The sequence below is a fragment of the Empidonax traillii genome, unplaced genomic scaffold (genome assembly GCF_003031625.1).
Source record: "Empidonax traillii isolate 1590-97213 ecotype Southwest subspecies unplaced genomic scaffold, ASM303162v1 scaffold283:size781446, whole genome shotgun sequence".
NCBI classification, from domain to species: Eukaryota; Metazoa; Chordata; class Aves; order Passeriformes; family Tyrannidae; genus Empidonax; species Empidonax traillii.
In genome coordinates this window covers 77,127-100,815 of record NW_020955476.1, presented here as the reverse complement: position 1 = coordinate 100,815, position 23,689 = coordinate 77,127, and the positions used below count along the sequence as shown (strand labels likewise).

General features: G+C 41.5%; 1 protein-coding gene across 3 annotated transcripts in view; it reads left to right on the top strand.

Moving 5' to 3' along the window:
- The window catches only part of ITPK1 (inositol-tetrakisphosphate 1-kinase), a 139,687-nt gene that overhangs the window by 57,826 nt on the left and 58,172 nt on the right, over positions 1-23,689 (top strand). For all 3 annotated transcript variants that reach the window (XM_027890264.1, XM_027890265.1, XM_027890266.1), the window contains 2 exons: positions 12,920-13,045; positions 22,063-22,180. In XM_027890264.1, the coding sequence (XP_027746065.1) occupies positions 12,920-13,045; positions 22,063-22,180 (244 nt within the window). The remainder of the gene's footprint in view (positions 1-12,919; positions 13,046-22,062; positions 22,181-23,689) is intronic.

Here is a 23,689-nt window from a genome sequence, read left to right as displayed (position 1 = left end):
GTACTGAGCACCCCAGGTTGCCCATTTATAGCGTCAAGTAAATCAGTACTCCGGTGTAGCAGCAGTATTTTTTTATTAAGGTAAGCTATTTCTTGCCAGAAAGTGGTTAAGACTCTAAGAATCTGTATTAGCCCCAATGCTCCTATTCATAGTTTATAAGGACCCATGACCATGGAATGTGTGGAAGGAATTTTCTGGGTTCTTGAACCTGTAAATTAAAAAGTTTGGCTGAATTCTCAAGCACTTATTTTCATTTTGATTTTATATTTCTAGTTACGGATGCCCTAAACTGGATGAAGCTGTTCCATGTGGGTCTCATTAGTGCCATCTTTACTTGTTTAATTCTTGAAATCCACAGCCAAAATACCCTGGTCCTGGTGGAACTGAGTTTGTCACAGTTGTACTTCAGCTGCCATAGCAGCATCCTTCTCTGAGCATAAGCTGAATTTTTTTGTATTATTTTCATTTGGTATTTAGTCAGTGTTATTTCTGATTCTCACTCCTGTGTGATACTTCTGGCTAAGTAATAGTGCCAGTTACACTTCTGTGTAGTTATTAAGGTCTATCAGTAATTACTTACTGTGTTAAGACCACTAATGAAGATATTAAATTTAAATGGTCACAAAACTAGTACGTGAGGAATGGCACTAGTGTGCCCTCTCTGGCTTGCCACTGCTGCTTTCAGCATGCAAACCACTGTCAGCTTCTTTTTTATTTAACTCTTCATTCACCCTCCTGTGCTTCTACTGGTCCTTGTCTTTCTCCAGTTTACCTGCCCCCAGTGCTCTACCAAGGTCTGAGAAAATAGTTTTGCTGCATTTTCTTTCTCTAGAGAGTCAGTGGTCATATAGCAAATTAGATTGGTTTGGTCCATCTTTTTGAGATTCATGTCACGTTTTACTACATTTTTATTTACCTCTGAAGATCTGATTTTTTTTTTTGAGATCTTCAAATATACTGAAATGTTTGCATACTACTAGGTCAGATGAACAGTAATTAGCTGCTGTTTTCCCCCCTTCTACTCCTTCCAATATAGCTGCTTTTGTTTTGATCCTTTGGAAACACTCCAGAATATGAATACAGTTACTCAGAACCATTTTATCACCATCCTGTGATACCCTCTGTCATGTTTTGGTTAATTGCATTTTCTTTTCTAGAGATGTGGATTTGGGGTTTTTGTATCTTTTTAAGTATCCAGTTATAGCAAAGAGGCAGCTTCCCCTGGCCTCAGCACATTCAACTCTGAAGAGTCATCTGCCATCTGAGCCACCCCTACAGGCTCCTTCTGATCAGGAGTGTTTGGGTTGCAATTCCTCATATTCTAGAACATGAATGTAAGGCAGGTTAGATGAATTTAAAATGTCAAAGTATTTATTCATTTCTTTCTGTCTGCAAGAAGAAGCTTGAAATTAGTGTAGTTATTGACTCTTGTGAATCTCACTCCATGAGTTCTGCCCTTGACTGCTGGTACCCACTGATATATCTGTACCCATCTTTGTTCACCAACTTGCCTTGCCCCCACCATCAGCTTCTCTATTCTTGCTGAAAACTGAAGCTAAATACTGGTATAATGTTTGGGGCTATTCCTATACCATCTTTAATATTAAGACTACACTTGCTACACAGAGATCCCAATTTTTCTTCTTTTTTATGTATTCCAAAAATAAGTTTCATTCTTTGGCGTGCTGGCAAGAAATGCTAACCATCCTTTATTATCAAATCCTGGAGCCTTTCACAACTCAGCAGTCTGTACTAATTACTTGCTTTATAAATTTGTCATCCTGAAGCCATAAAAAAATGCTTGAGTTGTATACCATTTTATCCTGTAATTTAAACTACGGCAGCTTGATGTAGTATTATTTGTATTACTAAATTTTATGTTAGTTTTGCTGCTTCAGAATAGCTGGGGCATAACCTCAGTCAGAGCGATTATTAGACCTCCTCAGCACAGCAAAAGCAAGACCTTTCATCGTTCTTTTTAAACAGGAATTTTACTTAAAATGTTCTGCCTGTGCGAGAGGATATGTGTTGGGCAAGTGCTGCACTGGAAGACGGTTCATCTGGGACAGTTCATCTGGCTCATGGCTCACCTTACAGCTGCTGCAAAACAAACTGTTGGCCTTTAACTATTGATCACCTTCTTTATGCCAGAGTGTTTGCTGAAGCAACGAGTCAGACTTACTGCACTCCTCTTCCTCCTTTAGAGCCTCGCCTGTGTCCCAGCCACGTTCTCCTGGCTTCACTTTCTGCTTCTTTCTCCAATACCTTCTGGAAGTGCAGCACCAGCATGGGAGGTTTATGGTGGTTGTGATGTCCACCCTTCTTCCTCAGTTTGAGAAATGATGAGCGAACTGTTTTACCTTTGCAGCTGTGTTCATTTCAGACCATTTCAAATGCTTTTAATTCATGCTTGGGAGGGAGAGTTTAATCATTTTGTCTCACTGGGAGCAGTGGTTTCAAGATGAAGTAATGCTTTGTAATTGAAAGGCAACTTCATTCTTCCATAAGTAATACTTGCTGGAACAGGATGGAAGGGAATTCCAGTCTCTTCTATCCCTCATGGTCTCTCTTCTGATTTCTGCTCATGCAGCATAGGGATATGATACAGATCAGCCTAAGTGTGGCCTTCTCTGTGTTTAAAAGCAACCTTTCTCATTTTTAGTTTCCCTTTAGGCTAAGTCTTCTAAAGCTTTTGTGTTTCTTCCCTCTTGTATTCCAGAGTACTTCTTCCTCCTCCTCTGTCCTTTGCAGTTGCACAAACATTATTAGCTATCCAGTATTTGTGAGCAGCACAAACATATAAAAATATGTTTGGATGAAGGAGGATTTTTCTGTTAAGAGAAATATGTTGCAATTTTGGCTTGTTTTTCAGAAGGGATCCTAATTAGTTTAGGCAGGGGGTGAATAAAGAGCATACACACTTTCTACTCTGACAGCTATTGCTTTCTCCACATGTATTTAAACTCCCTAGTGCACAATATAGACCACATAAATTCAGTGAAGTGATGAGCAGACTGGTTTAAATGTACTTTGGGTGCTACATATATTTGCTTACAACTCAGCATCATCCAGAGTCTCTTGAGAAAGGAAAATGCACCTAGAAATTCAGCTCTCCTGGGGTTAGTAGTTAATAGAAGTGAAGAGGGTGCTGGCAGCCTGGCTGTGCCAACTGAGAAGCTTTGTTGAAGGGGGGAATTACAGCAGAGACATTGGTGATTTCTTGGGAAGCACAGCTGCACACACAGGAGCTTCAACCGCTCTTGATGTTTGACAGGTGCTGCTGAAGAATTATCCAAAAGCTGAGCCTGAGCTGACTGGTCTAAGTCCATAGCTGAGCTTCCCTGGCCCTTAGGACAAAGGGTGGTTGCCAGGCTTTCTGAGGGGATGTTTCTTATATATCATCTTCTCTACTTCTCTATCCCCTGGTCAAAAGGAGGGAAGTTATGCAATCCATGTTTGTGTGTCTTCAAGAGAAACTTTCAGAAGAATATGCTTCCTTCATCTTAACTTCCTCTGTATCCAGTAGTTATAAAAAAACAAACAAACAAAAAAACCCAAAGAAAGTATTTGTAGTATTGTCAGGTCTTGATATTTTGATTGAATATATGGTGTTATAATTAAGCATTGAAAACTTCTGAGAAGTGAAGTGCATCATTCTTGCTCCCCTCCCTTTGCTTGCCTGGGTTCTACTGTCTGTAGTGCTGCAGTATTTCTGTATTAGCTGGAGTGTTCTCCAGGGATGGCTTCTCCACTCCATTCCTCCTGTGATATCGGCTCTCCTACAGGATTGATTGAGCTGTCAGTTCAATAACTGGGCTAGAGCTGACCCAGCTCACTCAAGGAAACATTAAAGTTCTTCCATGTAAAGTCTAAAAACCTAAAAGGGTTTCTGGGTCTGATTTTCCCATGCCAGAAGTGAGCCATATGTTTTGGAAACCAGCTAGTAATTTTCCCATACTTTCCACAATTGGGATTTCCTCTGTAGCCTTTTAATCTGGTGAACGCTGGTTTTTTGACAGTTCTAGGAAGTAAAGCAAGGCAGGTTATGCTAAATGCTGATTCTCCTGCTTTCTTGTTTTTGTATAACTTGCTTTCCTTCTTTGGGACACTAATCCTCCCATGTCACACATTTTCTGTTCAACTTTTCTCCTCTGCTAATCTCTGGATTTGTTCTCCTGCCCTTCTTAATCCACAGGAGCCTTGGTGACCTCAGGAGACAGCCTTGGCAAGAGGCTTTTCTGGATTTGAGTAACATTGATTATTTCTCCTGCAGTGCTGAAAATCAGTGATTGCCTTTCAGACTGTCCCTGAATAAGACTGAGCTGTTTAACCAGCTGCCTACCAAAACCTGCTCACTGCAGTCCGACCCTAATGGGACATGAGCTTTCAGTTTAATACTGTGCTCAGAAATAGCTGTTCCCTCATCTTTACACGTTCTGGAAAGAACTATCTGCAGCTGCCAAAGTGTTGTACAGGAGATAAAGAGATAAACCAAGCTGAGTTATACTTTAATTTCTAGACTTTATTTTTTTGTGCATGTGTTTGGCTGTAAGTCAGAACCAAAGTACCAACAACAACGTTCCAGTCCTGGGTAAAATAGAAAAATGGAAAATTTTTTCTGTGAAGAACTTTAGCCATAGCCCAAAGATGGGATTTCTTGTTTTGCTTTTTGGAGAAGTGAAGGGACAAAACTAAGAGTGCCAACAGGAGGGAACTCAGCAGAGATATATATACCAGAGTCAGAGCAGTGAGGAGGGGAGGTGAGGGGGGCAGTGGGAGAGGTTTGAGTAACTGAGACACAGTTACTTATGCCAGCATTGTTCTGAGTAGGAGTCACGATGCACTGTCACTGTTCCTGCACAGGTGAGAGCAATGCTGGCTCACTGTTTGCTTCTGTGGCAGGAGGCAGAGAAGACTATGGGGAGGTGATGCTCACCAAGGTCCTGGGGGATTGCACTGACATCAGGACAAGCCTTGAATGTACAAAGGCTAGTCAGTTTGTGTAGTAGTTGGTGAAGCGATCCATAAATGATGTGCATGTATATTCATATACGTAGTGTAAAAAAAGCTGTGATATTCCTTTTTCCTCATTTTATCTGTAATACAGCTAGAAGTGAGAACTTCCCAGATGCTTCAGAGATCATACCCATCTTCCAGGGGAGCAGCAGTGTACAACTCCCAAAAATGGGCAAAGTGCTCACACATACCCTCTGGCAACTTGTGTGAGCAGAATGCAAAGTGATCTGCTCTGGCACCAGTGCAAGAAAACACAAAGAAACCATCTGTTAAACCAGGAATATTCTCCTCTGGTGTTAAAATGTCAGTATCTGGGAAAATGGGGACCCACCAGGGTTTCATAGGCTATGCTGTGCTGATCCTCACCTTTAGGTGTGTCTTGGTGCCTTGGATGCCACTGGCACCTGAGATTCTGAATGATGTATCCCAGTGCGGGACTTGCATTCCTTCTCCTTTTGTGGTTCTGTTATCAAAGCCGAACAGAACAACAGCAGATAACCTGTAGGGTTAGTGTCCTGCAGCAGTAGAAAGGTAAGCTCTTTGGTCAGTCTTTAATTTCCTCAATTCCAAGAAGACCAGCAAAAAGTATTTTCAAGCTACATTTCCTTCCTGATCGGGAAAGAGTTCCCATGTGACGTGGCAGCTGTTACCGATGCTGCGATGCCCTCACCTCTCATTACTGTGAGGAGAGAGCCGAGGGGGGAAGTCTCCTCACCACAGCGGATTTCCTTTCTCAGGTTGCCGGTGCTGCTGCTTCAACAGGATGTGCAGGTTAATTCAGCACTGGGGAAGGGGGGTGTGGAGAGACAAAATAGCACCCCTTGGTGTACTTTTTGCTCTTCCTTTACAGCTCTATCTTTGAGTCAGGTTGCTGTTTGCCCTTTGCAGTGGGACTGGTGTTTCTGTTGCCTAGAGGGGCCCGTGTTCTCCCTTGGTATCCTTTGGCCCCATTAGCGGCAGCAGCAGCAGGTGCTGAGTACTTGCACTGTCTGGGTATAATATCTTAGTTCAGACAGAGAGATGAGGAGGAACTCTCTTAAGTTTCTAAATGTTTATTCAGTTTCAATACATGAATATTTTAGGAATGATGGAGAGCCTATATATCAGTGAAAATACCAAGCAACATGTCTTTCCTCATGAGGAAATGTATATCGGTATGTATTTTGTCACCTTCCATGGGCTTCAGCAGGGAGTCATTTGTGACAGTTTTGTGATTGCACACACCTGAGAGCAGGGTTGTGAGTGTATAATCCGGTTGGAGGGATGGGACAGGACTGGACTGCTCCTGCAGGATTTAATTTGGGAAAGGAGGGTGTGCTGGTCTTCTTTGGTCCTGTGTATTTCCCTTGGTTTCTCCCAAGAACAGTCAGTGCTATTCTGTTCTGTCAGTGTTGCTCTGCACAAGTCTTATGTATGGATGGACATGCACAACTGTTTTTCTGATTTCTTTCAGGAAATTTCCTCACTTTCTTTCAAAAACAAGCATCTTCTCTCCTGTAATTAGAATATCCTATGTATTTTTGGTTTTTACCTTACTTTTTACAGTAAAGTGAAACAGTGAACTTGGCAGTATTGATTTTTGCTGCTTCCCTTCCCTCTCCAGAGTGCTTAAGATATTTTTAGATGCTTTCTTTGAACTTTTTGGGGAGAGAACAGTGTCCACCAATAGATCAGCTGTCAGGGTTCAGCTTTGTGAATACTTGGCTTTCTAACCTGGGGCTTGTGACTTTTTCATTATGATTTACTCAGCATTGATGCTCAGTAAGTTAAATACTGAGGTTGGGGTTGGGGGAATAATTTAAAAAACTTTATTTTACAAACCTTTTGAGATAAATGTATGTGATGAAGATGTATACAGGGTAGAAAATAGCCCCAGGAGAGGAAGATGAGGGCTAAAATCCTGAAGGCTGTGGAGTTTAAGAAGATGAATTAAGATTGAAATAAACACCACGTCTTGGGATCAATACAGCCTTAGCTGAGTATCTGAATACAATAGATTTGTGTAGTAAATTCTGTATACAGCCTCAGGAGTCAAGAAGCAGAGAAGTCAGGTTGGGCTGTAGCTGTATGTCCAGTTCCCATGGAGGAAAATAGTTAAATTACCACAAAGGAACCTGTAGACTGTGATTTGTGAAATGTATAGCAGAGCATTGACAGATCCCTCCTGGAAAGTTGGATATATTCTTTCCCTTTTGTGGCATTTTATTAAGCTTTCTAGCACTCAAGTTAGTGTCTGGTGATTCGGTAGTAGTGAGAAAGTTTAGAAACAAACCTCTTTTTTTCTGATTTGCCTCCTATCTTCATTCTCTTCATTCGGTTTAAAGCTTTGTGAACGTTTTCCAGCTGCAGCATAACAGGCTGCAGAGAAGGGACATGCACTCCTATTCTGCTGTTCCTAAGTAGCCCATCAAATGAAAACTGAGACATAGCAAGAACTTGGTGCAGCATCCTGGTGAACTTTCAAATGGTGAAAGTTTGTTAGCGGATTGGAGAATTGGAGCAAAATGCTTAAACAATAGGCTTATGAGTATTTTTATTTTTAATGAAAATATAACAAGAGAAAAGTAAGGATAAATATACATGGAGAGATGGGTTGTAAATTCCTCAGGGATATAGCAGTGGACAGAGCTCTCTTTGGTTGAGATAAAAGGGCAGGTTGGTATTAAAACTTCATTTCATGTGAATGATAATCCAACAACTATTTCTGAAGAAGAGCTTTACAAAAAAACCCCAAACCACAAATCCTAATCAGACAGATTCTGAAATACAGTTGATTATACCATGGACTGGAAACACGGAATAAAACAAAAAATATATGACTATATTTAATCACTATTATAAACGATTTTTTTTTATTATTATTTTGCTAAATCCATCATTTGCAGTTGTTTGGCTTGGGGTTTTTTTGGTTTGGTTTTTTTTTTTCCTGAGTGAACAAATCCAGATTTTTTTCACTTGGACATAGTTTTATTTTTAAACACGGCTTCCAGAAATGCATTTGTGTGGGATTGCAGTTGGGACCAGTGGAGAGCCATGGCACTCTGCCAGACGCTCGCCCTGTCCCTGCAATACAGATGGATTGCCAACATTCTGGAAAAAAACAACCCCAAAACTTTAAACAAATTATGCTTAATGGAAATAAACATTTTTTGCCCTTCTGTCTAATGATTTGGATAATGTGCTGGCTATGTGTTCCTGGAGGACAGAGAAAGGGGGAAGGGGAGAGGAGGGCAGAAATGGAGCTCTTAGTGCCTGTAACTTGCTCTCCAGTGGATTCTCTGGAAAGCCTGTGGGGGGGACTGTGACGTTGCTAAGCTTGCAGCATTTTGTAACTTTCAGCCAGTCCTGCTGTTGAAAGGTGGGTAGGCTAGCTGCAGCCAGCTATGATAAGAGCATTTATCTCGTGGTTGTTTTCTTCCATATATGGATTTAAAAGACCTGGAAAGGCTATAGAACCATATAACCATCTAGGATGGAAAAGACCCTTAAAATCAAGTCCAACTGTTAACACAGCACTGCCAAGTCCACCAATAAACCATGTCAGTAAGTACCATATCTACACGTCTTTTAAATACCTCCAGGAATGGTGACTCCACTACTTACCTGGTGAACCTGTTACAGTACTTGACAACCCTTTTGGTGAGGATATTTTTCCTAGTATTGAATATAAACCTCCCCTGGAGCAACTTGAGGCCATTTCCTCTTCTCCTATCATTTGTTATTTGGGAGAAGAGATCAGCACCCACCTGGCTACAACCTCTGTTCAGGTAGTTGTAGAGTGATATGGTCAACCCTGAGCCTCCTTTTCTCTGGGCTAAACACTCCCAGCTCCCTCAGCTGCTCTTCGTAAGACTTGTGCTTCAGACTCTTCCCAGCTCCACTGCCCTTCTCTGGACAAGCTCCAGCACCTCAAGGTCTTTCTTGTGGTGAGAGGCTCAAAATGAATGCAGGATTTGAGATGTGGCCTCACCAGTTCCTAGGACAGAGGGACAATCACTGCCCTGGTCCTACTGGCCACACTTTTCCTGATACAAGCTGGGATGCCATTGGCCTTTTTGTCCAGCTGGGCACACTGCTGGCTCGTGTTCAGCTGCTGTTGAGAAGCACCCCCAGGTCCTTTTCTGCTGGGCCACTTCCCAGACAATCTTCTCCAGCCGGTAGCACTGCAGGGGGTTGTTATCCAAGTGCAGGACCAGGCACTTCGTGTTGTTGAACCTCGTACCATTGGTCTTGTCCCATCAATCCAGCCTGACCAGATCCTCCTGCAGAGCCTTCCTACTCTCCAGCAGATCAACGTTCAACTTGGTGTGATCTGCAAACTGCCTGAGGGTTCACTCAATCCCTTTATCATTGATAAAGACATTAAACTGACCCAGCACCAACACTGAGCCCTGGGTAACACCAGTTGTGACCAGTTGCCTGCTGGATATAACTCCATTCACCACCACTCTCTGGGCCCAGCCATCCAGGCAGTTTCTTACTCAGCAAACAGTGCACCCATCCAGCTCATCCAGCTCATGTGTATGCCTTTTATCTGGCAGTTCTGTGTACAGCTTTGACACTGTCTTCCATGTCATTCACCTGGGTTTTGCTGGGTTTTGGTGGTAAGTGACAAGGCCATGAAACCAATACCTGTCTGGGTGTGGATTTTTAACAAAAAAAGGCAAGCAGAGTAGGCTGCAGGCTATAGGCTACCTCACAGATGAAAAGACACCATAGACATATCTCTGTTTTTTCAAGCTGGTGCTGATAAATCTTTTCTCTCACTTCTGTTGCTATGGTGTTAGTTCTTTGCAAAAACAAACCTTTGGGTGATCCATGTCAAATGCAAAGATCATTTGGAGTGAGAGATGCTGAAAGGGAAGGGAAGTAGAAAGGCTCAAATTCCAGCTGGTGACAAACAATGAATCAGTGTTTGTCTCAGCAGAGAGCCACCAGAAATTTTGCACTTTATTTTCACTGACTTCTTTTTGGGTCTGATACTCCACTTGAAAAGGCTTCTTTTTACCTTCTCAAATCTTTTCTTTCCTTCTACTTTTACTCTTTTTTTTTTCTCAGTGTATAAAAGGAAGGTGGATCTCTTCCAAATTCCACACAGCCCAGGAATATTTGCTTTCTGCAGCATGGCTCAGAACACAGAGAACTTATTCTTGCAAATGGTTTGATCCTCCAATCCACTAAATACTGGATAAAATTTTGAAGGTTTTTGTGGCTGAAATGTACCTGCTGTCCTTGTTGAGGCAATTAAGTGGTCATTAAACTTCCTACAAGGGAAGCTGCTTTATCATACTGTCATTTCTTGCATTGCCTTCCTGAGGAAGGGGAAGCAAAACGCTGTTATGGGGGGGAGCCTTTTTAAAGCTTTCCGATGTGCAAAGTAGGCGCATTTGGTTTCATTCTCAAAATATGCCAGTTGCGTTTAGCTGGCACAACTGTTGTGAACAAGTTATCGTGCCCAGATGTCTTATGCTTCTGGAAAACACTATGCTGGATATGCCTTGAAGGCTTACTTTTATTCTTGGGTCAAGGCTGAAAGGGAGGACTGTTTTCTTGTTTTCTGAATGTTTCTGTGTAGATTGAGCTGCAAGTGCAGGAATAATGTAAAAGGGTAACCAATCTCAGATATTTATTTGCTTCTCACTGTTTCTCAAACTGGAAGTCCCAAAACTGGATTAATTCACATTTTTGTACCTTGGCAACTGGGAACTTTCTGACCTAGTTAAATGGACCCTTTGTTTTGCTGTTTCCTTCCAGATGTGATAGGCAGATGGAAAAAAATCAGAAAAAGCAGTGTGGCCATCTGAGATTTCTTTTAAGGATATTAGCTGATTTTTCTGGAGCTTGGTTGCAGAACTTAATTATCTTCTTCTGTGTCCTTAGCCAAGCTGCAGTTTACTTCATTTTGCCTTAATTTTGCAGAAACAGTCTTTCCCTCAGCCTTTGTGCTGCACTACTTATAAGAGTGAAAACATAAGTGCCAGGACAGCCAGACCTTCTGTGGATTGCCTCAGCTCATAGTTTACCATCCCTGAGCATCCACATGCAGTCCATCCTGTCATCCTTACCATGGCATGTAGGGAGTCTGCTGCCCACCTGTGACCATTGGGCAAACCACTGTTATTCTCCTTGTAAGACAGACACACAAGATGTTTTACAGTTGTATTAGAATCTACATAATGGCTTCAAAGGGTCTCAATTTATAAATTGTTAGTAGGACCATGTAGTAATGGGCAAGCAACGGTGGTCTCTGTGGGAGGAACTGGCAGTCTTTCAGTTTGCTTTTGTGGCATAAGTAATTTCAGTTATTCTCCTCAGGTAAGCCTGGCCCAGATAAGAGCAGGAAAGCAATTCAGCTCAATGGGTCAGTTACATTAGCAGCTGGCATATTAATATAAGGCTCATAGATCTCTGCTGGTTTCATTTTATTGGTTCTATCCTGTCTTATCATTACCTTCCTTAAGGCACTCGCTCCTTAATTCAAATCAAGGCCTTTTCTGTAGGGTGGGAAATTTTAATAAGACTAAATTCAAGCTAATGAGGCAGAAAACAGAGCAAGAGCAGATTCTCTTGCCCAGCACTCCTCTCCCTCCTGTGCTTCCAACCCCCTTCTTTGCCAGAGCTGAATAAAAGGGATAGCAGCAATGGAAAGGAGCATGCATGTAACTATAAAATCAGATGCTAACTTTAGTTTAGTAAGCACACATCTGTCTTTCCTCTCAAAAATGTTCCTTGTTTGAAGTTTACAAGGTTAAGTTGCCACTGATGCAGTAGATCTCACAGTTGGTTGAAGTGCAGCTTCTGTGTTGTGAGCAGCCCAGTGTACTGGCCAGAATATGAGCCAAGTCTGGCACTTGCACTGTACTGATGTTAAATCTGCTAAGTAGCTTCATGGGATCATTAAGTTTGGTGGTGATCTTAGGGGTCTGTAATACATCATCTTCATCAAAGCAGATTTGGCATTAAATTTAGACTAAGTTGCTTAGGGCTTTGCCCAGTCAGGTGTTGAAAACCTTGAAGGATGAAGATCCTGCAGCCTTTGTGGGACTCTGTACTGTAACTAGACTGCCCCTGTGCTGTTTTTTTTTCCTGATTTATTTGGAATCTCCATAGTTTTGATTAATATCCTGATAAATCCAAACCCTTACAATGACATTGGCCAGCTCTCTTAGTATTCTTGCATCCCATCAAGTCCAGTAGCTTTCTTTGCATTAATATTTCCTCAAGAGGAATTTCTTCAGTCCTTTTCCAGTACCGGAGGATCCTCTGCTTCTTGAACCCTGTCTTCCAAGACAGGGGACCAAGCCCTATGACACATTGCCATCACTTTCTGTCTTCCTGTGCTGTCTGGAGCAGTTTCTGCACACCCCACCCTGAATCTTTGTATCCTACCCCAAGTCCGCTATTGGGAGTTCTCTGGGAACTGCACCCCTTCTTACCAGCTAAACAGCTGTCCTTGTAGCAGATGAATTTGCACAGATCCTGAGTCACTTAGGTTGTGTTACCTGTATTCCTGTCCTGGGCACTGTTTTGTGCAATCCCAGAGGGCGAAGGGCACAGTAGGCATTCCTTTTATTAGTGGCGTTAATATCTGTTGGCTCATTCCTTTTGCATGTATGTGAATGTACTGAGAAACTGGAGGGGGAAATGTTGGCTCGGGGTGGAGAAGCATAGGAAGGTGTTTGGATGGAGAGTGTTTGCCTGTAAGTCATGGAATTAGAGCTACGTTGCTGAGAAATGCATGTCTCTAACATTCAATGAAGTGTAAGTTCTCAGGGATTTCAATAACAGCAAAATAAAGGCATTGTATAAAGTAAATGCCTTCCCTGTGGCAGCAACACCTTGGATTGTGACAGGGACAAGAATCTCCATATATTAATAAAAGGTTTCTCTCTGGTTTCTTCAGCTTGACCTCACCAAACCCATTGAAGATCAGGGGCCTTTGGATGTGATCATACATAAACTGACAGATGTCATCCTTGAAGCAGACCAGAATGACAGCCAGTCACTGGAGTTGGTTCACAGGTTCCAGGTAAGTGGTTATTTCGTGGTCTTTCTGCATTTGAAGCAGGAGGATGATCTTGGTGCAGCAAATTCAGTCTGTTTACTGTGCAGTTGGTAGGGGTTTGATGAAAAGAGCTCTCTGGCACACTGCTCCCCTCCTATTGATAGACCAGAAGTAATAGTTTTGTCAGTCTAAAATGGACTTGCACCTTGGAAAGGTTTTATGTTGTATTGGTAAGGTTAGTAAGAACTGGTTTCCCACCAAATGTTGTCCCGAAGTCATTTCAAGAGCATTAATGCTGCTCACAAGGAGGAACAGGTGTTTGCAGAGCCCTTTACATGCATCTCTCCATGACAGAAGCCACTGAATTAATTTGGCCCAGTTCTATCTAGTCTTCCTAGTTCCTGGAATGCTAATTTCTGTAGCATTGAGGTTACTGTGTGACTCTGTCCTCTAGTGCTGAGATTCCTGTTATATTAATTTTTTTTTCTCAAGTTTACATTGAAGGTCAGAAATATGCAGGGCATAGTGCTACAGAGAACTGTTTTCCCAAAGAATTCCCATCAGTAGTTTAAATACTGATGAAAATGATAAAGCAACACCTTTATAAATTTAAAAGGTGTTTCTTCTGGTGGCTATATTTGATAAAAGGTGTATTCTTTTCTTCTCATTCAAATAGAAACACAGTTTGAAAAAAGATTCAGAATTTTATGGAATATGCTTATGTCAGGCAAATTCTGCAATTTTGACAACTTTGGTTTCTTGAGAAATGATATTCTCTTTGCTCTGCTTAATGTTTTACAACTAGTAATGCAGAAAGTATTTCGCTTATCTGAGTTAATATTCTTTTTGCAGAGCTTTTCTGCTTCCTCCCACCTGCATATTACTCAAACACACACACAGGAGATGAAAAGTTTTGACTTGGGAGTCTGACCCTCTGGCACCAGTTCTCTGAATAGTAGATGACTGACTGTTCCTCACTAAGCAGTGCAGGCATCCACTTCCCACAGCACTAGAAACTAATAAATGTTTAAAGGGACAGGGAGATGGACTTAAGGGGCTTTCTGCTTGGAGTCTTTCCACGTTTCAAATATTAACTAATTTCCCATCTTACCAATGGGAAAAACTGATGATCAGAGAGTCTAAAGAGTGCATGTGTTAGCTGATTAAGACTCATAAGAACTCATGAGGACTTGATGGTTGTTTGTTTCTGTTTTGAGCTCTAATATGAATTTGTAATATCTGCGATAACATCAATTTACAGGCTAAGTTAGAATACACCGATGGCTGATGATCTTCTTTCGAATGTTCTTCAGCATAGCCCAGTGCATGACTTGTCCACAGCCATGCAGTTGAACAAGAAAGTAGTTTCCCATTACTGGAATACACATATTTCTCACTGTGGGTCTGAAATTATAATCTCCCAGTATTTTCAAAACTCATTCATTAGAAAGAGATTCTCTCCCAGTGCGTTCCAAACTTTTCCAGTGAATAAGACAGAGGGTAGGAATACCTGTGAGAAGGCTTCTGAATTATATCTTCTCCCGAATAAAGCAAGTCTGGGGCTTCTGCTTCTGCACATGTGACTGAGTTGTGCCACAACTGGCATGCAGGCAACTCCCATGGTAGTAAACCATGCACCCAGGAACCATCAGAGCAGAAGATAGGCCTATCTGCATTGAATTACATGCAAAAATGTGTTTTTAGCATATATTCCCATATAATTTTGTATCCAGGCCATAAACTGGCTAGAAATTGCTGCTTGTCTCCACCTGTCCTGTATTACTTTCAAGATATTAAAAAATATTAGAAATTAAGAGAAGTGTATTACCTAATAAAAAGAAATCATGAGAATCCATTTGTATAGTGTGTGGGGTGGGGCTGTTGTTTTGGGGTTTTTAAGCTAAAATCAATGAGCAGCCTAGAAAGTGGAAAGTTACCCCTTGCAAAGAGAGCTGCTTGTATGTATGAGGTGTTACATAAGCACTGTGCTATTTCTGGCACCTACACACAAGCTGAAATAGTGTGTTTCCCTTATTGTTCATTAGGTTGACTGAAAAAGTTCTGATGATCTTAACCAGACCAAACAGTGCAAAATTCATTATGCTTTTTTTCCCGCTATTGAATATAAATGTAACACCAAGATGATACCTGGCACCAGTCTTACTGTTGGCTCCGTAAAGCAGTCTTCCAGGAAGCAGAGAGCAAGGGATCCTTGACCACAGGAGGAGGAATGATCTGTCAGGCTACATTTATGACCTTTTTAAGAATAGCTTTTTTTTAGAGCTGTGTAGTAGAGGCCTTGACCATCTAATCTGCAAGAGCTGAGGAGGAAACTGGCTTCACATTTACATGACTCTGTGTTCCTGCTCTCTGGAACCTGGGATGAACCCTTGTATGGTCTGGTGGAGAGTGCTAATAGAACAGGAAACCTCTTAGCATGGTGTGTTTTTTTCTAGCCATTTAATGACTTGAAAAAAAAATCTTTTCAGGAGACTGAAAACAGCACGAACAGCATGGAGGAGTTGCCTGTTGGCAATGGAATTTTTAGCTGCAGAAGACCTTTAGGGCTGAGTTTTGAAGTCTTGGTGCTGGTTGGATGTGGTCTGGACTGCAGTTTGTGGGTGCAAACTGTTCTCCACTGCACTGAAAATCAGTGATGAGTGCCTAGTGATCTTATCCGAAGCCAAAACAAAGGCTGCATATAGTACCTAGTGTAGTGCATTAAGTGAAAAGTAGAGAAATCTTTCCATTTGATTTTTAGGACACTTAGATCCTTGTTTTAGGGATGATGATTGTATATAGATATGATGGTCAGTCTCCCTTCCTACCCACTGTAACACTGGGCTGGACCAATTGAACACAGTTTATTTTTTTGTCTAGTAAAAATTGGTTATAGTCTTTGGTGGTTTCTTCTTGACCAGAGGAACATGGAGGGAAGTCAGGTGGGAAGAGGCATAGTCCCCAGGGTGCCTTTCACTTACTGGTACTACAGTTTCTTCCTTCTTGTTAAGAAAGAAAACCAAACTACCCCTGTTCCTTTCTTCTAGACAAATTATATGACTTAAAAACTGAGTATGTTTTAGCTTGTGTAAGACACTGGGGAATCTTTGTTATTCTTTCATTAGAGCAAAATACTCTCTGAGCAGCTGCCTGTCATAGCTGTGCAGGGGCTTGAGTAACTTCATTCGCTGCAGCTTCATATTAGTCTGATCCATTCAATATGATGTCTCAAGTGATGGAAAATCAGTAGGGTTGGGTTAATAATTTGTCTCTCAGAGCTTTTTCTGAACAGGTTCTCTTTGCATTAGCCTTCTTAAAAAGATGGACCAGAAGCAGATTTTATGGCTAGTCTTCTGCTATCAGGTTGATGAAAATTAAAAACGTTTCGTCCCCTACTGCCCTTCAACCCTTGACTCTCCCACTCGGGAGTTGTCCAGGATGGGCTCTTCTATTATTGATTGAGAAGCTTTCTTAGAAGGGTTTGGGACTGGGAGGAAGGAAAGTTAGTGGGATATTATGGAAGGGAAGGGATTAGGGAATTGCTCAGCTGAGAAAAGGCAAGTGAGAAATCAAAGGAAACTAGTACATCTTAGTAATTTTTTTCTTACTGATAGGACAGGGTGAGACAAAGTTGAAATGATCTATTTGCGCCTGAATTCATAGGCCAATACCTGTCTTTTTCCCATTTGAAAAATGGGTCTTAAATTTGTTGGAAGAACCTCATAAGTAGCAAAATTTACTAAAAATCTGTCATGCAAGTGCCAACTGTCAGGACAGCTTCCTCTGGGCAGGTGTTTGCAAGGTCAAGTAGTGGTGGACTTTTGAAGGCTAAACAGGACAGGTGAGTCTTCAAAAAGTTGCTCTGAGATGTACAGAGAATGGAAATGTAACAGGGAAGGTCTGTTCCCCTCTCCCCTTGCCGCACCCTTCATCCCTCCCAGCCATTGCAGAAGTTTCTTTTAGATTTGGAGACAAACAATTTTGAGATGAGTGTTCGTTGAAGACCCAACATGGCTACACCTTTCCCTTTGGAGAAAGATGTCTATGAAAAGAGATCATCACAACCTAAGAAAAACAAAAAAGAAGCTTGAATCCTGTGCAAACTCTTTAGGCAAGCTTGTGTCTGTCCTTATATCTGTTTCTCCCCAGGAAAATGTCTGGCCTGTTGTTGCGAGCAGTCATCTTTATGTTTCTGTATGTGGGAAAACACAATCCAAATGGTGTTATTGTTTCTTTTGCTAACTTTTTTTTTCTTTTGGAATATTTGTTTTATGGGACTTTGTTTAATATTAAACAAAAGATTATGTAAGTTTTATTACTTAGTCATAAAATCAAGTCAGTGAATCGGTGAGTCTCTCTTATCATCTAATGACTTATTATTTGCAGTAGATACTGTATGAACTTTCTGTTAAAATAAAAAAAAAATCATAAGCTACCTTTTTTGGGTAAAATGATAAGCAACTCTTATTTTCATCTATACACAGGCTTCTCAAGAAAAGTTTATTTTTTTTTTAATCTCTCTTTATATCCAGAGGTATTTATTAGGCAACATGAAATATTTGGTCTCTCTTTGATTTCAAGTTTCAGTCCTGGCCTTCTGCCAGTAACAGGGCTGGTACAGAGCATGACTTAACGCCAAGCCTGGAATACAAACAAAAGAGGATCTGTTAAAAGTCCTTATTTTTTCTTGTTTGCTTTTATTATGTCGAAGATTAGAAAGAGGAAAACATAGACATTGTCTAGGTCAAGCTGAACTGCAGCCCAAGGACAGAGCCCTTTCAAACTATTGTTGGAAAGCCTAAATATCCTTCACATTGTTGCCTGGGTGGTTGGAATCTGCTGTTGGATACCAGTCTCCAGTAAATCCACCAAAGAAGAGAGCAGAGTTGTTTTGTTACAAGGACCAGAGAAGATTTGAACGTTCAAAGTTGAAAGGTTGTGCTGTACTGAAAGCTCTCTCTCGACCTCAGGGTTTCTCTTTTTCTTCTTCAACTGCTCCATTTTCAAGTCCATATCTATAGTAGTTCATCTGTTACCAAAATTATTAGACAGAAACCCTTCATGTTTTTCCAGATCTGTATTTCTAATGGTGGAGTCATTCTGTGCCATGGGAAGAGTGCTGCTACTTAGGCTACATCAATAGTTTTCCAGTCTGTTAAGTGATGTTCACAGGTACATATTCAGTAGAACTTGATGCCTGAGTGTGCAGCAGTTCCTAGTAAAGAATCAAAGTTTATGAAAGGTTTCACATCAGCTATCGTAATTGTTCCTGTGAAACTAAGAAAATCGATTTTTCATATTGTAATTTCCTGTTGTGAGGAATTGGTGTAAGGTTCAGATTTTATTTTAACTAATTTTCTGTACACGAGTATTCAAACTCTTTCTTTTGCATGTGCTGGTGATATACTGGTGAGAGGTGTGGGAGACTGGGAAAGTGCTGGCAGCGTACTGGCCCAAGGGGAAGCTGGATGATTTGCTTTGGGGATCCTGGTGCAACTGGATGGTTTTGTTTTTGAATGCAGAGTTAATGCTTTGTGATGGAAATCCAAGAAACTAATGGCATGTGAGAAGAGATGCGAAGTTAGAGGACTTGAGTACATCCTGATGTTCCTGCCCCTGAGCAGTTAACCTCTAGCTGTGTTCAGCTAGAAAGGACATACACAAATAGATTGACCTTGTTCTGCATTGGGAGTCCTTTGCTTCAAAGGGGGAGCTGTTTCTGGATTCAGTTAGAAGGAGAGATCTGTAGCCTGTCCCCAGATTAGCTCTGTGAGACACTTCAAGTCCGAGTCCTTTCCTTTACTCAGATGACACAGATCTTCACTGCCCTGCTGACAGTCTCTTGATTTTTGCCATTCCTGTGCCCTCTGGCTGTCAGAGTGCCTAAGCATGCAAATGGAGAAAAGCTGGAGAATAGTACCTGACATGGATTTGATGCTCAGAAATGTCCTTGTTTTATAAAGAAAGCTCATGTTCAGGTTCCTTTGTGTGTATTTGAAGGTGCTGTTGCCTTGCATTCAGTGCAGTTCTTGACATTAGAGTAGTTTAAGTCCTCCAGACTTTAACTGGCTTTTGGAAAATAGTCCCCATCTTCATCAGTTATTTCATGTTTGCCTTACAGAGCTTTTTGAAGGCTTCTTAAGACAACAGGATAAGAAATCAGTCACTGGAAAGTCAGTTTAGATGCTGTGTTCTGTTGAGATCTGAGTAGAATGGCCTTGAGATCGTGCCTTCATTCCTGTTGAACTTCGTAATGCTGTGTCAAGCTCACTGCTTGGATGATCTTTTCATACAGGTTAGAGTTATTGTCATTAGAAATAAAGCAGCTGTGAAGTTCCTTACAGAAAGCATAAAGAAGCCATGCTCCCTCTGGAAATACTTAGTGTAATGTGAGCCAAAATAACAAGTGGAATACACTGATCCCAGAGAAGCGAGGATAGTTCTCAGTGATGAGGTGAGCATCAGAAGATTTGTGAATGAGCATAAGGAGCTAAGAGAGGGGAAAAATCATTCCCTCCTTGGAAGGGAGTAAAGGTGACAGAGTCCACAAGCATGACAAATGTACATGTGAGGGGATGGATTAGTGGGTACAGAACAGGGGCTGGACTAAGATGGATGTGTGGGGAGCTTGAATTCAAGGTGGAACCAGAGACTTGTCGAGGCGGAGGGGTGGTCACAGGAAGAGTGAACACACATCTGAAGCACTGTAGGACATTTGCTGTGGGATCTCTGCTGAGGTGACATTTCAGAGCTGTGACCAGGCCAGGCTCTGTCCTTACCTGCACAACCACCATGGTATTGCCTGTCCGTAATGTGCTCATTCTCTCAGTGAGCTCATGAAGGTGCACTCTGTGGTAACTCCCTGTTTTAAACTGAGGCATAGAAGGGCTGAAAGAGCTGTCTTGTTATGCTTTAGATATATTGAGATGAATGAATGGCCAGTCTCTTCGCGAACGAAGAACCGGGGAAGGTCTTTCCACCTTCCAGCCTGCGCATTGGATTTTTTAGGTGAGACACAGTGTGCACGGAACTGAGCCCACCCTTTAATCCTGAGGTTCATCTGCCGGGGCCAAGCACGCTTGGACGGTGGCAGCGAGGTCCTCAGGACGTAGATGAATTGCCTTACAGGGCTAACGAGCTCCATCTGCCCGGGGAGGGGCCCCGACCGGGAATCGAACCCGGGCCTCTGCAGTGACAGTGCAGTGAATTTTCCCCTGGACCACCGGGGGCTCCCATATATTGAGATACTCAAGTACAGTTTCACAGTCAGCAAGTTTAAGCTAAGGCCCTAATCGCTGGATCATGCTAACTCCACAGGGTGTCTTTTAGGTGCTGCATTAAAGGGTATGTATGTGTAGGTGTTTAAGATGCATTAGATAATGAGACACTCTCACTCTTAAAAAAAAAAAAACTCATCTGTATTTAAAGCTGACTCTGGAAGTTCTAGGGGCAGGACACCCATGAAAACTCTACATTCCGGGTTTTAATGACTTGAAATGAACCCAGCTTCTGCTCCAGTGAGTCAGTGAGGATTTTTATCCAGGCTGGGCTGCAAGGGTGAGACAACAGCTGGGTCTGACAGTCTGGATGACTGACTGTGCAAAAGGCTGTCCCTTACTTCTACTAAATGGCATCAAGTTTGGGGAATTCATTCTTTGCGTTCTGCAGGGATTATTAAATATGTCAGACAAAAGTATTAGCACTGAAGGTTGCCTCATGCCCTATGAAAGAAAGCTGCTTGTGTTCTGTGATGCAGTGGGTTCATTAAACCAATCATCCCAATGCTGGATCCTCTTAGCCTCAAAAGAATAATCCCCTTTTAGCAGCCATCAGTTCAGACTATGTAGTCAGCAGAAAGCAACAGTTTGCCAGTGCTGGGGTGGGGGAAAACCTGCATTCCCAATCTGTGTCTGGAGCAAAATTGCTTTCTGGGAATAGATGATGCTGTTCTTTTCCCTCCAGCTCAGTATATAGTGAAGTGCATCTCCTGAGGTCACCTCCTCATACTCCTAAGTATGTTTTGGAGTATGTTTCCTTCTTGAAATAGTCAATTTAAATGAAGTAGACCTTCATGAAAGTCCATTATTGCAGGAGCACTTACCGTGCCATTTGCATAAATGGATTTAAAGAAATGAGTGAAAATATAAGGATGGATTTGGGAAGTTGGGTAAAACAAGAATAGATGGTAACTTTGCACATATTTGTCTGATTTTTAATAGGATAAGATTGATGTGTGTGTTTCCCGTTGACTTTATGGGACCGAGTTGGGTCAATGATGAAGGAACTCTGTTTCTCTTCTAAGAAACAGAAGTTTTGTTGGGATTGCAAGGCCAATACCTGGCAGCTGTGTCTGTGTTCGTGGCCAAGATGCAGTAGTGCAGTCATGACCTCAGTGAATAGGGAATTGAGTTCCCAAGATGAAGATCCATGAGGTCATTAACATTGCATTGTTCTTTTAGTCAGGAAAGGAGAGTATGAACTTAGAGAAGTAGCAAGAATGAAGACACAGTGAAGCAACAATCTCTTCGGCTCTGCCAAAAAAAATTTCAGCCCTTATCATCCAGCTCTTAACACTGTCTTCAGTGCAGCTAGAGGACAGCAATAACAACAACATAAAAGAACCCAGATGTAGTTCTGAGCCTAGTTCAGATGGTTGTGATGTTCACGTGCAGTAATCCAATGCAAGGCTGACCCCAGAATAGCAATGTGTCATCCTTCTTCTCCTAATTGCTTTTCTCAATGCTGCTCACAGCTCTTACTGTGGCACTTTGCCACTGGCTCCCTTTTGAGTTGATGTAGTTGCAGCACAGGTTTTTCTGCTGATAGTCTACAGAAGACATTTGTCATCCTAAACTAGTTAGCTGTCATATCTGTGTTTGTTTCAAATGTCAGTGTCCTGACTGTCTGGTGACTTCCCATGTTGCCTATATCCGTTTGGCTCCCCTTGAGGAGAAGCTGGACTTCATCTCATTATTTTTCCACACTTACCAGCAAACCTAATGCTTTTTTCTTTTTTTTTTTTAATATATATTGTTTTGCAGGAGTATATTGATGCTCATCCAGAAACCATTATCCTGGACCCTCTCCCGGCTATTCGTACACTTCTGGACCGATCCAAGTCTTACGAGCTAATTCGGCAAATAGAGGCATATATGCAAGGTAGGCCAATACCTGCTCTCCCTAAAGGCTCTTATTGTGGGTAGAGAAGGAAGCAGCTTGCTTCTGGAGGCTGGATGTGAATTTTGAAGTAGTGGTTTTTGGCCCCTTGTGTTCTGTCTCTCCATGGGAGCACAAACACTGAGGCATTCCTCTGTCACAGGATTGCCCTCTGGAATCCTGTGCTCTTCTTTTTCCATATACACAAAGGAGTTTTGCATCTGGTTAAAAATACGATGTGGATTTAATGGGGAGCATATTTACCACAGTGAGCACTCCCAGAAATCTTCTGGAAAACATTGTGTGTGTGCTGGTAAATTGAAATGACTGTACAAACTCCGCAGTTTGTAATAAGAATCCTGAGGCCTGAACTTGAGGGAGAAAAAGAAAAATTGTTTTTGGAAAGGTCCAAAAGAAATTGGATTGTAAATAGAGCTGAGGTCTTTCAGAAGCACTGGAAGCCTATTGCAAAAGCTATTTGCTAGGAGGAACATAAATGTACTTTTGGTGCTGGCTTGTTACCTGACATAAACTATTGCCTTTAGTTGGCATCATTTGAATTGTATTCCCATGTTTAGAAGTCATACTTCTTCAACCTGAATAATTCTATTATCTTATCATTTTAACCATTTAACTGCTGGGTTAGTTAGTCTTTCGTTCCTTTTCTACTTCCGTTGCTGTCATGTTCTTGAAACATTAATTGGCTTTTGAATTTAAGTCTAGAATAGCTCTGAAGTAATTGTTTCATATGTTAGATGACTATATTTGGGGGAAATTGGGTTGCTCTGATGAGTTGTTCTAATAGGGTATTATTGGATATAACACTGAGATTTTGTTATCACTGTCTTGATGGGCAGATAAGAAGCTTTTCAATGTGTATTTTTGTAGTTGTGGATTTATAGACATATTGTTTGTATGTAACCTGCCTGGCTCATAAAAACACTGGCAGTGTCTTTATGCAAAAACAAGACTAATAATTCACAGCACTTTCCCTTGTCTTATGGAATTTCTTTAGGAGAAAATGCTCAGTTAGTTTAGAAGGATTTTGTTTTGGAGTGGTTATTACTGTTTGTAAGCGGGAGAGAGGTGCTGAGGGAAATTTGTGCTCTGAGAAAGGGGTTGGGATTTTGTTCTAGCAGCAGAGAGATTCAGTAGGATTTGGTTTTGTTCTTTTTTTTCTAAAATTTTTATCAGTACTATTGTTATCTCTATGAGAACAATATGTTTGGGAGACCTTCCAATTTTTCCAAGTGCTTTGTCTTCCGCATAGTTCAGCCTCCTCTGGTCAAACTGTTGAGGAAAAGAAATAAATGCTTAAGGAGAAAAAAGGAAAAGGAAATTCATATTCAGTTAAAACTAATAATTTAAAGAGAAGTTGTTAATAAAGTTGAGGAATGAGGTAAGGAAAAGATTTACCTGGCTGCTGCAGTGTGTTTGGCGACCATATTTCCCCTGACCCTGTGTCCCCCTCCACCCAGCACTTTCCTTCCCAGTCTCATCTTATTTCTGTCT